The sequence below is a fragment of the Podarcis erhardii genome, assembly GCF_964252035.2.
Source record: "Podarcis erhardii genome assembly, chromosome: 16".
In the NCBI taxonomy this organism is placed as follows: domain Eukaryota; kingdom Metazoa; phylum Chordata; class Lepidosauria; order Squamata; family Lacertidae; genus Podarcis; species Podarcis erhardii.
In genome coordinates this window covers 16,376,372-16,391,349 of record NC_138514.1, presented here as the reverse complement: position 1 = coordinate 16,391,349, position 14,978 = coordinate 16,376,372, and the positions used below count along the sequence as shown (strand labels likewise).

Here is a 14,978-nt window from a genome sequence, read left to right as displayed (position 1 = left end):
GCACAAATCAGTTCCCACAGAAAAGATGGATTGCGGAAGCCTCTTAGTCAGTTATGGATTTCACCTTCCTCCCCCTCCTCCCCCGTGGCACAGTCAGCATGACAGGTGGCAAGAATGGCACTAAGGGGAAATGAGGGAGAAAGGGCACTGGAAGTAACCAGGGGAGGGAGGAGGGTGCCTGTCATTTGCTCAGGCCGTTTGCCTCTTAATGGAAGCATGATTGATTTGTTGCTGCTGTAGTACCCGTGCTCCCCAGAACATGGATATTTAAGTAAGGAAGGAAGGGCAAGGACATTTTAAAGGCAAAAGATGATATAAGGCAATACATGCCTTGTTATTGGCTTCCTTCTGTGCAAAACCTGCAAATATTGGCATCATGTTTGTTTAGTACTGGGAGAGAAATGATCACCTTCCACTTTGCACCTTTAGGTACATGGTACTTGGAGGGCCCAAGCCATCTGCTTATTTGTTTTCAGAAGCAGTGGGGTTCCATGATTCATCCCAAACCTTGACCTAGATACCTTAGGGATGTGCTGAGCCCCCAGGAAATTCCCAGGCTTTAATCAAAACCCTGTTGCCTTGACAATCTTCCAACATCCAAATCCCCTAATACACCTTAAGTTGGGGAAGGCATTTAGCAGCAACTCTAGAATAGAGAGCTCCATAGTCTCCTTCATTCTTTGACTTGGCCACACCCATGATGTAAGGGAAATGTTTTTGTATCATGGAGACCTTTCTCTTAATTCTTAATCAAAATGACCCTCCATAACTATAACTGGATTGAAGCTACCTTTTGATAATTTACTGTGTTTTGCCTTCTTATATTAACCTGAGAACAACTCTGCTGAATCAGGCCAAAGGTCCATGTAGCCCAGCATCTTGCTTCCCACGGTGCCAGTCCAATTGCCCTAGTGGGAAGTTGCAAGCTGGAAGATGACAGCAATAGCTTTTTGTCTGCCCTGAGTCTGTTGCTCATTGGTTTCATTGAAAGATTCTGAATTCTAGTGTGATGTGAGAGGGAGAAAACAGCAGCAGCAGCAACAGAGGGCAGGATGGAACCCTTGGCCCTTCTTTCTGACATTCTTCTAAATATTTGGAGTTGTCAGAATCTCATTGCCTGTATGCTCACTTTTGTAGCCTTCATATAATCAAACTTATGGGACGTATCCTTTTCCCCACATGTTATAATCAAGTCTAGTTTTATTATTTGTTGGTTGTGTAGATGAGCCTATATTGTAAAGCCAAAAGAAGATAACAGGCTGAAGGCTGTGTGTGTGTGTGTGTGTGTAAAGGCTCATCCACTGTTCCATGGCTTCTAGGCATGGATCCAAGAGGTTTTTTCTTTTGTCCCATCACTTTCCCTGGGAAAGCAGGCTGTTCACAGCTGAATTGGAGCAAACATCAATCAGCTTTTCTGTGGATTGGTGTTTGCTCTGATTTAGCGGTAAATAGTAAGTTTTCCTGGGGGAAAGTGTCAGGTCAAAAAAAAACCCTGCCCTCTCGAACCTGTGCCTAGAAGTCACAGACCAAATGGAAGAAATTGTGGGATGAAAGGGGTTCAGGTAGGTAGCCGTGTTGGTCTGACTCAGTAGAAATAAATTAAAAAATTGTCCAGTAGCACCTTGGAGACCAACTGAGTTTGTTCTGGGTATAAGCTTTGGTGTGCGTGCACACTTCTTCAGGTACAACACTTCTTCAGATGAGAGGGAGAGAGAGAGCATGACTGTTAAGAACATGGCAGATAACAAGTCCTGGTTGGGTCAGATAGCTCTGTTCCTTTTTGTTAGTTCTAATGAGTAAGCAGCTTTGGGCAAGAAGCAATCCAGGAGAGTCTGTCAAGGAGAGAGAATTTGCAGTAGGAATGGGGAGACTTTGGTTCATTCGCATTTAAAAGCAAACCTACCTAATATGACCTTCCCAAAACAACATGCAAAGCAATGCACAGGCATCCTTCAAAATTTTCACATCTTCAAATTTTGCAATGCGCTTCTCCGGCCAAGTAATGTGTACAAAATGTATATACTAGGGTAAAGGGTGCGTAGTAATGCATATATTAGTGAAAATAGCATTTATAATTCATTATATTAGGGAAAACTGTTGTAAAATGTATATTCAGCAAAATTGCATACAGAAATGTGTATATTCGAAATTTGCACTAAAATGCTGATGAACTTTCATGAGGCCTTTGTTGTTTTTTAAAAAGTTACAAACTGATGTGAACGGAAGACTAGAAAAATGAGAAACAACGAAACTGAAATTAACAGATAGGACCTTCTCTGTTTTGCAGAGTACAATATTATCCTAGCAAAGGATGGCTACAATCTGGGGTACAAGATAGGATTTTCATACATCACTTCTTGTGCTTATAGAAGCTGGAAAAGTGATTCATAAATTGTGTAAATAAATAAACAGCAATAGAAGACAAGGCTGTTTAAATGATGAGGTAGCTAAGCTGGAAAAAATCCAGGATGGTTGAGTAGGCCAATTGGAGTGCTAAATGATCTGCCCATCATGGAGACTAGGTAAGAAGGACATTTCTGCAGCTACCTAACTGCTTGCGACTGCCTTCCAAAAGAGTCAAAGAATCTGGGATAAGTTTCCCATAGGTTCTAAATCTATATGGAATCCACATTGAAAGCATTTAAGCATGTTAGTACTTAGATGTTTGGCATTCTGCACTCTGAATCCGCAAGTCCTCCCAGAAGGAACACAAGAAATGTGTGCTGTACAGCTGCAACCATTTTGAATTTCATGCTTGTGGGATTTCATTTATGCTTTCAGTAGTTAGTTGAGCTAACTACTTGACAGGATGTTAAATGTGAAATGTACCATTTTTTGCAGGTGAGCCCAGCGCACCCAAGCTGGAAGGCCAGATGGGAGAAGATGGAAACTCCTTTAAAGTGAATCTCATCAAGCAAGATGATGGAGGCTCCCCCATTCGGCACTATCTCATCAAATACAGAGTTGTAAGTAAGACACTGGCATCTGGGCAAGCCCTGCGTAGTGTTTTATGAATTGTTTCCTGGGCTGTCAAGTGATTAAAAACATTTTTCATTCCCTATGACTTCAGTCAATCTAAATTTGTATAAGTTTGCATATCATTCTGAAGCAGCCTTTTGCTTTTAGATGACACAGATATGTGTCTTAGCAGGCGCTTCTTACCTGCAGTCTTTAGAAATACTTGTGTTTAAAACAGCATTATTTTAGAACAAAAATCTTGCTTCTGAGCTAATCCAGGACACATCTTTATTCAATTAAAAGTTATTTCCTTCGTTCTTCTGACCCAACGCCTAGCCAACACGGTGCCTTCCAGATGTTGTGGACTACAAATCCCATCAGCCCCAGCAAATGTGGCCAATCTTCTGGGATGATGGGAGCTATAGGTCTCTCCATTTTGGGGGCCCAGGCACCAATTTGGCTACCTCTAACAGCTTGGGGCCATGTTATTTGAAGGGTTGCTTTACCCCATATGTGCCTAATCGGCTGCTTTGATCTGGGGAACTACTTTCACTTCTATGAGGACCATATAATGTCTATTCGGATTCTTTGGACCTTTCAGTGTAGCAGCACCTTTGCTTTGGAATTCCCTGCCTATTAACTTTAGGCAGGTACCCTCACTATACTATTGCATATGCCTGCTAAAAACAGTTTCATTTCAGCATGCCTGCCAGGCATATAATTCACTTACATGCACCTGTTTTTAACATTTTGCTAATGGTATCTGTATGTTATTCATAATTTTATGTTACTTTATATTTTAGAGGGTTTTTTATTAGGTGTTTTATAAGAGGAAGTCGCCAAAGCTTTCTGTTGCTGTTATGGCATCACAGGAGTGACGATAATCACACAGCTCAAAGCTGGGGTTAACAGAAACACGATCTCTGAAGACTTGCTTGAGCGTCAGGCCTAATGAGCACAGCAGCTTATTCCTGATGGTCTTACTCTGAGAAACGCAGTTGCCGAGACTGAACGTCCCCACCTCCTCACAGCTGTCTGTCCCCTCCTCTCCAGGGCTTTCCCCAAGCACTCAGAGACTGCACCTGCGTGCAGCCAACCTCTCCTCTGCCCTTTTCATGCCTCTTCTGGTTCTGGGAGACAAGCGGGGAAGGGAGCTTGTTGCAGCAGGAGGAGGAGACACCCATGGCTCTGCACCAGCCCTGACTCGTCTCTATCTCTTAGCCCAGGCATAGGCAAACTCGGTCCTCCAGATGCTTTGGAACTACAAATCCCATCATCCCTAGCTAACAGGACCAGTGGTCAGGGATGATGGGAATTGTAGTCTCAAAACATCTGGAGGGCCAAGTTTGCCTATGCCTGTCTTAGCCTCTCTCCTACCACCCTCCTGCTTCAGTTTCTGCCTCTGATTCTGGACTTCTCTCTGCTACCAGCTCTCAGCTCACTAAGCCCTGTTACCTCTTCCCAGTCTTCTTCCTCTGACCACTCATTGTTGTCTCACCCCAGGCTCTGAGCCTTCTTCCCTTGGTGGTTCCCCAGTTGGTTCCTCCCATTATACCTCTATGTCCAACCAGCCCATGACATAAGCGGCTTGTTGGTATGCGTTGTACAACTCTGTTTACAGTCGAATGTATTTATGTTTATATTTTTCTGTGTGGTGGGGGAGAGGCAGGATGACCAGGCCTGATCCCTGCACCAGCTGCAATATGACACAGCAATCAGGTCCAGGTCAAGCCTGATAGAGTCACCTGCCAGCAGTGAGACTGGCTTTGGATCCAGCCGAACCTCATTCAGGCTCAACCCCACCTCCTCCCCAGCTTTGGATCATTTTGGATCTTCCTGCTGGCAAGCATCCCACCATTGCACCTCAGTGAGTGCAGCGGGCTTTCAGTGAGTGCAGGGTTGAGCTTACCTTGTCTTTTCAAAGTGGCTTAAGGTGGTGTTTCTTCTTCTTCTTCCAAGTAAACATTTCTCCAGTGTTCTGTCCTTGACTGCCAGTGGTTCATGATACGTGGGATGGGGAGATGTCTCCCCATTTTCCTGTGCTTACAGGAGAACCCCGCCAAGAACGTTGAGGGTTTTCAGAAAGTATACGTACCCAAGAGGGCTGTAGAATGCAGACCCCCAGAGCAGTGACTTATACACTGAAAGAAAGGGGACCCACAAAACTCCTCTGCCACCTCAAAAGGGAGGTAAGCACAAGACAAACCCAGCACACCACCTGTGAAAATTTCAGCACAATTTTATTTCGCCTTTTGTGACTTTTAGACATACTTTCTTTTCTCGTTATTTGATGGAAAGTGGTAAAAAGACCCTCTCCCCGCTAAAAAAGACAGAATCGTTTTTTGGCCAGTCAGAAGCTATAAGGCATCTTCCTAGGCTCCTTTAATTCCTACCACTTTTGTGCCAAAGGCATTACTTTAGGGCAGAGAGGAGAGGAGGAGAGAAACCGTTTTCCTGGATCTAGATGTTCTTGCATGTTCAGAAATCATAGCCTTGTCTAAACAGCAGCTCACTGCTAAACTGCCCTCCCTGCCTTTTCTATCCATTCCCGCAACCCACGCTGCATTTCCACAGAAGCATTCCGCTGAATGGAAACCTGAGATGCGTCTTCCTTCAAGCAGTGACCATGTCATACTCAAGGCTCTGGACTGGAACGCTGAATACGAGGTCTATGTGATTGCGGAGAACCAGCAAGGGAAATCCAAGCCTGCGCATTATGCCTTCAGGACTTCAGCACAGCCAACCATCATCCCAGGTATGGCAGCAACCAGCTTCCCGCCATTGTTTTCTGCTTGGAATTAATGCAACAGCGCCACATCCTTTAATGTGCTTGAGATTTTTAAAAACCAAAAAACACCAAAATCCTCAGCAACTTGCTTGCTTACAGCCATTCTCATAACCGGTTACCCATCTAAAGCTTTATTACTCAGCCTTGGACATACCAAACACGATAGGTCGATCCATAGTACAGTCCAACTGGTTTAACCATTTCCCCTGCCCGCCAAGTCCATGAAGTGGTAGTTCCTTGTAACTCATGGCACTCAGGTGAGAATCTTCAAACCCATCGTCAAGGCAAAGGGCAAAATCCAGGTCCCGTGCCATTGTTTCTGGCGATGTACTTCTTCTTTCCTCCAATGGCCAGTGCTGTGAAGCAGGCCTGGGGGACTTGTAAACCTTCAGATGTTGCTGGGCTACAACAGCCATGATCCATGCCCACTGGCCATGCTGGCTATGTCTGATGGAAGCTGGAGTTGCAGCAACATGGGGAGGACCAACATCAGCAGGGACTGACGTTCAAATGTACCTGTGGATTTTTCACCCCTTCATACTACAGGAGCATCTCTGGCATTGAGGCTTAAGCAGATGTGATGCTCAAGAAGTGTGAGCTTTTCTCCTTCTTAGTTTTCACATGCGATTTTTTGCTTTCTTTCATATCGGCTATTCCCCAAGATATAGCCAAAGGAGATGCAACCTTAATATTCAAAGAAAGCTTGATTCAAGTTCTAGCTTGATTTTTACCACACAGAGGTGTATTTACACAAATGAGAAACCACAGAAGTAAATAAGGCACTTTATGGTATTATTAAAAATCAAAAGCGTAACTCAATTTTTCTAATGTGTACCATATATCAAGGCAGTAATGCCTGGAGGAAAAGTTAGCAGCTTTGGAGCAGCTGAAGAAGGCCTTGGCAGGAGTGGTTAACCTGTGCCCCCCCCCCAGATGTTACTGGATTATAATTCCCATCCTTTCCTATTGGCCACACTAGCTGGGGCTGATGGAATCTTAACATTTCTAGAGTCACAGGTTAACCACCCCTTCTTAAAATGTCAACCACAGGCAAAACCAAGCTTAGGGATTAGCAAAAACTCTGGTGACACTTGATATTAAGTACCATTGTGACCATGAAATTGTTCACCTCTACAGAACTCTTGCTATTTTAGACCTTGAACAAATAGCGTCTCAAAAATAACTGTTTTGGCACATTGAGATATTGATTGCACAGTAAATGCAGAACACCGAGTCCACGGGCAGAGCAGCTGCCTGAATGTTGGGCTATGAAATCACGTTGCAACATGCTGCTGTTATTTGGAAAGTAATGTAGTGAGCCGTGGACTCAGAGCAGAAGGAGGAAAATCACTCATTCACTTGCCACACACCTCTTAGCCTAAGCTTTCTATACTTGGTAATAAGAAAAAAATTAAAATTCAACATTTCTTGCCAAGGCAGTTTAATCACACATTGTGCCAAGAAGAACTGAACCTCATGACGCAAATTAAGACCATGTTTATATTTGCCTTCGTTTGCTTAATCCATTTTGTGTTGGCTCATGAAGGTAACGGGCAAAAGAGGAAAACATTTTAGGAGCTAGAAATAGATTTATACTAAGCCTGACATATTTGGGGGCACAGAATCCTTCTGAAGGGGCACATGTCTGCAGCAGGCAAGTGCAAGGGATACTAGAATCCCTTGAATTTAACAACTGCTGCTAGAAGCATGTCCCCAAGGAGGATTCCCCGCCCACAAATAAATCCCATTGTGCCTGGAATACATCTATATTTACTCTTTTTTGCCTATCAGCGATGTTTCCCCCATTTTTGTGGTGTATTTTACTCATCAACTTGATGAGCAACAGAGAGAAGGCTAAAGACTTCACTCCCTGTTCATGGCAAGCCCTGTGCCTCCATGCATATAGCTCCATTTTTGGGTAAGGGTGATGGAGACACCTTGGAGAAGAAGGCTTTACTTGGGCTTTGTGGTAATCTTTGCATTTTGCCTTTTCTCCTCTTACTTTCGGAAGGGTTGAGGTGGACACAATGTCATTTGCCACCTAAAGATTATGCCTAACTAAGCAGAGACACTCAGTAACATACTAAACTGACTGATGTTCTCGTTTGCCACACCAGCATCTCTAACTAATGTTCCACACCATCAACTCATTGAAGGACAAATTTCATGGCCAGAGCTGTAACAAATTCTGGGGTAGGGCAGTGGTGGTGTTTGGTTCTCAAGCGCGTTTTCCAATTCAAATTTGTTTCCAAGAATTTGAATTTATATCTTCCTGGTTTGACTTCCCCTTCCCCACCCCGGCCCCCAAACATTCCAAATTATTGTTGGATCCAGATCACTAAAAGAAAAAAGGTATTTAAAAGGGAATTGAATTGGCTGGTTGAAATTTGGCATTAACGCCATAAAATTGAGTCACAGAACTGGCAGCCAAATTTCAAAGTTCAAGTCTGAAATTTAAGCATTTGGCTTTCTGGCTGGAAAATTCTTTCAAAATTTTGCAAAAACTAAAAAATCCATTTCAGCTCCATTTTATAACCTGTTTTAAGTTCAAATGGAAAGCGTGACAGTTTACAAAACAGGGGTGAAAAGCAGTTGGTAGCCCTTAGGGTTAGCAGAGGTGCACAAGAAATTATCAGCTGGGAGGGACCAGAGAAGACTGGACTCTTCTTCCCTTTAATGGAGTGTGGGGCACTGCTGCCGTTGTGTGGTTTATTTAGCTCTGGTGTGGTGTAGAAGGTGCTATACAGAATGTGGCAAGACCATTCTCTGCCCAGAGGCTTTGTAGTCAACATGCCGACACAATTGGCACAAGGGCTGGCAGTGAGGTGAGGAGTTGGGGCAAGCATGGCAATTCCGGCTGGGACTAATGGGAGTTATACCCTAAAATTCCTGGAGGGCACCAAATTGGCAAAGGCTGCTTTGATTCAGCTCCATCCTTGTTCAGTGGTGCCCATCCTCCAGCTTGGTAACCCCTTGGTCCCAATCTCTATGCCAACAGCACGTACTGTCGGCCACATTCTGTATTCTTAAATGGGAGCAGCTGACTTGTTAGAAGTTTGTAGTCCAGGTAAGGTCTGAGACGTGCCTCTCTTGGGAGACCCAAGTGGTTATTAGGAGACAAGCTGCAATCTCTTCCCCAGTATTTCTGGAAGTTGTGGGTGTTTTTATTGCCAGCAAGGATTCCCTGGGGCAGCTGCTTATGGAGTTCTACCCAAGGACGATTAGAAAGGCAGAGGCAATTCCCAAAGTTGAGGCGAGTTTCTTGGGCAGGCTGGGCATTAGGTAGAAGTGGGCTTGTTTATTCTTGCATTGAAAATCCCCATTGGAATGTGTTCCTTTGCCAAATACTGCCAGCTCATTCCCTTGTCCTCCAAGCATCCTCTGTCACAGTGTTGATTTCCGTCTCATTTGCTCGCTAACCCTCCATCCTCTCCAAATTCCTCTTCTCGCTGCCAGCTTCCATATAAACCTTTACCATTACCATTGCTGCTGCCGCTGCTGCTCTATTTTTCTAACCCTTTGGACATTTTTTTTAAAAATTATACTAAGTTAAATAAGCCTTTTAAATTCTTATTGTTTTTTCTATATTTATGATGTTTTTTTTTTTTTTTACCTATTTTTCTCTCTTTCTCTCTTTCTTTTCCCCCTGTATCCCTTCCCCGCCCTTGTTCCTTTCCTGTGTCTGTCATCATACATGTCACTTTGGACCCCAATGGAAACATCCACTTCACATACACCCAATCTTTTGTTTTAATGATGATGATGATGATTTAAAAAACCAACAACGCCCAACCATTTTCTGACCCCATCTTGGGAATCATTTGTGGCGGCTGCAGCAACTCTGGGATGTCCAGCGGCCTCGTCCCCCTTTGTCTTGTGGCTCATCTCTGCAGCAGCTCTGCTTCTGCTCTGTTAGAAACTTTTGCAAACAACAACAGCATCAAACAGATATTTGCTTTTGAAGACCCTGGTTTTCTCGCTGAGGCCTGAAAGCAAGATTAAATTCCTTATTTCCAAGGATTGGTTCTGAGGGTCGGGAAATAAAACGCAGAACACAAGAGATCCATTATTTTTGGGGAGAGATGTGCTATTTTGTAATGAGGGAGGGAGATAAAAGGTTCAAATTGGGCATTTTTACTGTTTTGTGTGTGCATCCTATACCATGATTCCCTCCCTCTCCCGTTTTCAACCACTGGATGTAAAAACAACTTTTCAAATTACAAGGGGGGAAAGAATGAAGAGTGTTTCTGATACTGGTCTTTGTTGCCATTTTCACACATCACTGTTTGTTCATCCTTGCCAATAGTTCAACAGAATCTTTTTTAACAAACTAAGAAGAATAAGAATAAAATAATGAGAAGCAACATCCAAAATTTATGGTTGCACACTTCCCATCTTGATGTGACTGGAGTTACTTGGGGTAGATTGTCCGTGAGGCTTTTGTCATGTGTTAAAAGGGTTACTAGGAACTAGTTTGCCTGAACATGTCTAACTCAGGATGGTACATTGCAGCTTACATTCATTAGAAGACCTGAGAAAATCTAGTTGGTTCAGTAAGCTGTTGCCTGTGGGTTCGTGGAGCATTACGGCTGAGCCCTGCAAACTGTGTCCGTAGCATTCTGAGTATATTGCAATGGCAATAGCAAATCTACTTATGCAGCCATGTGAGTTGATAAGAGTTCTGAGCTTGTTTTTAGCTTGCAGAACAGTTTTTAAAAAATGAGGAGGGGCCATTCAAAACATGGCTTCTCTATCTTGCAATCTGAAGTGGCACAGGCCACTCTGCTACTATCAAGGCTCTACCACACTTATTCACACACACATGATTTCAGAAAGTTCATGGTGCCATACAGAATGACAGCCTCAGGTAAGGTATTCAGACAACCAGTTTGCCCTGGGTGCCATTCAGTACAGAAGGAATACATCTCTGTATTAGGACCTTAGGACGTTCACTGTGATGCCACAGCCATTTGTTCAGAACTGTTAGGAGTTTTACATGTTTCCATTCTTTTTTTTAAATGAATATTTGGCTGTGTAGTGGCCATTTCAAACAGTTAGTTCATGCCCAACCCCAGTGCTTGCCAACACGCTCACCATGAGTTGGGTCCCTTAGCATCAAATGGCAGGAAGACAAAGTCATTTGAGTACCAGCTGGTTCAGCTTTCTACCGTGCAAGTTTGTATGACCATTTTGGTCTAGGATTCCATTGCTGTGCTGAGAAGTTCATAAGAAGCTGCTCTCTGCCCTTTCAACAGTCAAAGGTTAGCTGGCAATACATAACCTGCCAAACTGATATTATTTTTCCTTTGTCATCACATTCTTCACCATATGAGTGCTAGCCAATAGGAGATAATATAGCACATATAGCACATCTCCCATTTAGAGTTCAGCTCATTGCTATTTGTGCTTTATTATAACCTTTTAGAAGCTTCTCTCATATGTCAGTACAAAACAAAATGGATGCATGCCCACCAGATTTTTTCAACACAGCATTACATGGAAATTCCATCCCCCCTAGAAAGTGGAATTAATTAAAAGAAGGTTAGGAAGACTCACCTTTGGGGGAAAGAGAGAGAGAAACCCTGTCGTTCCACTCTGGTTTGTTTAAGAAGTTTGCCAAAAGGTCTGGATTGGAACTGGAAATAATTTCCAAGTCTTAGCACAGCCTTGGGGATTGTTCAAGATGTGGAGAGAGACCTACTGCAGCCTGGGGACATCTCTTCCCTCCAGATTTAATCTAGAAATTGGTCCGTTCCAATGAGGACCCAAGAATCCAGCTCAAATTCTGATAAAGGTGGAATTTCTTACCATTCCTATTCAGGAATGCTTTTGGCATGAGATGATTCTGTCTGAGAGCAAGGGTTTAATTTAGATGATACACAATATTGTTCCGATACCCATGACTTTGCAAAGCTATACATGAAACACACATTTTATTTGCACCTGCTGTGCTTGGTGATTGCAAAATGCTGCTTGAAAAGTTCAAGTGAAAAGATGAACTATGAATGTTCAGTGCCCAGCTAAGAGTTGGGGTACTGATAGAGTGAGGTCTGTGTCATATTTTGAGCAAAATTCAGAGATTCGGAATCCATAGCGAGTCAGTTGAGATGGAGTTTGCAGTTGAATTTGTGCAATGGAAATCAGCATTGGGAATTAGCTTTTCCTTAAACATTTTGTGAAAAGCACTCCCTCACAAGTCAGAATAATTCACAGTTACAGATAGTGGAGTGTTGATTCTGGATTCACAGGCAATTCAGTCTCAGCTTGCTAATGGAGAGGAGAACTTTCAAGCTGCCAGCACAGTAGAATGTTGTGAAGTCATCTCAGTCAACGTTGCTCAATACAGGTTCTAGGTTGATCCCTTCTGAATGACCCCTGGCAAAGTATGTCAGGACATCCCTGGCACTGCATTGAGCTGATGAGCTTTCCTGACAGCACAGTACCCTGGCTTGCATTTCTGAGCAAAGGTTGCATGTGTGAACAACCCTGAGTCCTAATAGAAGCCACTTTTCCATAGTAGGGCTTGGCAGGCTGCTCCATTCCATATACTCAGAGCTGTCAACATTCACTCCTAACACAGCAATGATGCTTAAACATAGGAAATGTTTTAAATGTTTACACATTTTATTTTGTTCTCTGCATACATGTGTGTCTGTTAGCATTTTAGTGGACATTTCAAGCCCCTCAAGCCAAATGGATGAAAAAGAGCTGCTGGCTTTATTCAGGAAGGTGGTTTTTTTTGTTTCTGTTTTTTTGCAAAGGGGTTTCTTTTTCTGCACTCTACTTCCATCCCCAAGAAAACAAACTATGTTGTTGTCTTCACTGCAACAATTTGCGTGACTTCTCTTCTCGTACCTATGTTTCTTGGAGAGGTGAGGGGATGGGAAGCCCAAGAGGAAAGGTTCCTTATCACTTTCTGAATTTCTGCATGCACAGATGTGCAGCTACAAAGTGCATGTGACCTGCCTTGTCCTTGCTATTTTACACCCACTACACCTCCCCGCCCCCTGCACACAATCTTTTTGAGGACAGGTGTGGTACGACAGCATATTATTCCATCTTGGGTATTGCAGAAGCCATAGTGTTGTCACAACAACATTACCTCCCTCTGCATCACTCCCATGACACTCCAGGGATTGTGAACTCACAGCGATTACCTGCCTCACCCAATTTTGACACACTCTTAGGGATGTGGGATACATTGTTCATTCATTTTGCATTTTAAGGCAAATACCTTAGTCCATACATCTCAGTCCAATGAATGAACTGAAACACAAATACACTTCTCCAAATGTTGCGATGCAGTTTTCTAACCAAAAGGTGTGCACAAACATGCAAATATTAATGAAAATAACATACAAAGCTACATCCTGTAAGGGGAAATTACTTGCAAAAATCTGTATATTAGGGGAAATTGTGTACAAAAATGCATATGTTAGAAGAAATGCTCACAAAAAATGCATCTGAATTTACATGTGACGGTCCTGCAGGAAAAAAATCCAAATTGATGTGGACATTTGATAAACTGAGTATGCTGGAAAGATGAGAAACTGGGAGACAGCTAAATTGGAATATTTCCCCATTCTTACAGCCTCGGCTCCACATTACAACTGTGGTTGAATTGCCTTCATGGTTCAAAGGTAGCTTAGTACTATCAGCTCACTATGACTGATGGGTCCAAAAAGGCTTGTGGAGGTGGGGAACCCTCCTGTACCCACAGATTTGGAGGGCGGACCATAGACCACTTGCCACATAAGGGAAGTAGTGAGATTTCTGTGTCTCATTTCATATTGATGGATATAAAGTCAGAGAGAAGTGTTGGGTAAATACTTCAGCCTTCCTTTTGCAGATTCAGGCATGGGCAGAATGGGCCTTTAAAAAAGTATCACATAGACCTTTTCAAGAGCTGTTCAACAGTGGAATAGACTCCCTTGATATGTGATGAACTCTGCTTAACTGGAGATTTTTAAGCAGAGGTTGGATGGCCATCTGTCATGAATGCTTTAGTTGAGATTCCTGCAATTCAACAATAAGTAAATCTTCTCACCTCCCAACAGTCCGGTGACATGATTGGCCACAGCTACACTGAACAGGAAAATGAATGGCAGTTGGGCTCCGCCAGAAATATTTGTGATGGATTGTGCCCTGTCATCTGTTAGACCCACATGGCAGTAGGGGGTGTGGGTCAGAGCCAAAGTGTGGTAGAGCAATGGATGTGGTTCTCTGTCCAGTAGAATACATTCCAGCCATACAGAAGTCAATGGTTTCTACATACCCACAAACACCTTACACACCTCTCCATCTGCCATCCAGGCAAACAACAGGTATTTTAACATTTCAAGAGCACAGTTCTGCCAGGCATAAGCAGTCAAAGAGGGTGCAGGGCAGGGCCTGTGGAGGAGGTACAGCCTGGACAGAGTCTTGAAGGCTGGATATAGAGGTGTTTGGAGGGCTGCGTTTGGCACCCGGGCCAGCGGTTCCCCACTTCTGTAGAATTACTGCATGGCATATACAGGCATATTTAAAAAGGAGATGGGCCATTTGCCCGCCCACTGCTCATGGAGCAAGCCCAGCTTCTCCTGACTTTGCAATGACAGACATACTTAATGATGATTCAAAGGCTGATTATGTATATGTAATTTGTCCCTCTATCATCATGATTCAGGCAAGCTTTCTGACTATTTTTTAACGCAGCAGTCATTTATCTGGATTCTGCCTTATGTCAAGTCACATCATTGGTCTGTCCAGCTCAGTGTTACTCTTGTCAGCAGATCTTTTGGGTTCAGGACTTTCCAGTCCACCCCTGGAGATGTCAGAGACCAAACCTGGAGGTTTCCGCTGTGGCCCATCATGTGATTTTAAAATCAATTGCTTAAAAAAATGAGAAGATGTCCCTGCAATATGAGGAGTGGGCAGTGACCTTGTGGCATCTCACAAGCACACCAATTAGTGCTGTCTAGAGCTGGCTCCTCCTTCTAAAGGGACAAACACAATTTCCCTTGAGCTGAAGTGAAGATAGTATATATGTACAAAATGCAACTAGTGTGCTTCTGTGGTGGGTTCACTGCTCATTACGTGCATCTATACACTCCTGATACTGGCCATTCGATGGTGAAATGTGTTCGTTTCAAACTTTGCATACATAATCCAATCTCAAATTTCAGCCTTCTGCATTTCGTTGTGGTTGTTTTGCTGATCTTAAAAAGTAACAGTCTGGACATTTGGAAGTTGT

At 43.3% G+C, this 14,978-nt stretch overlaps 1 protein-coding gene across 10 annotated transcripts in view; it reads left to right on the top strand.

Moving 5' to 3' along the window:
* Window positions 1-14,978, top strand: part of NCAM1 (neural cell adhesion molecule 1) — a 222,811-nt gene that overhangs the window by 196,671 nt on the left and 11,162 nt on the right. For 9 of the 10 annotated variants that reach the window (XM_081844365.1, XM_081844363.1, XM_081844366.1 and 6 more), the window contains 2 exons: window positions 2,842-2,966; window positions 5,533-5,713. In XM_081844365.1, coding sequence (XP_081700491.1) covers window positions 2,842-2,966; window positions 5,533-5,713 — 306 coding nt within the window. Of the gene's footprint in view, window positions 1-2,841; window positions 2,967-5,532; window positions 5,714-9,582; window positions 10,120-14,978 lie in introns of those variants that run through there. The other variant, XM_081844364.1, reaches the window with a different exon arrangement.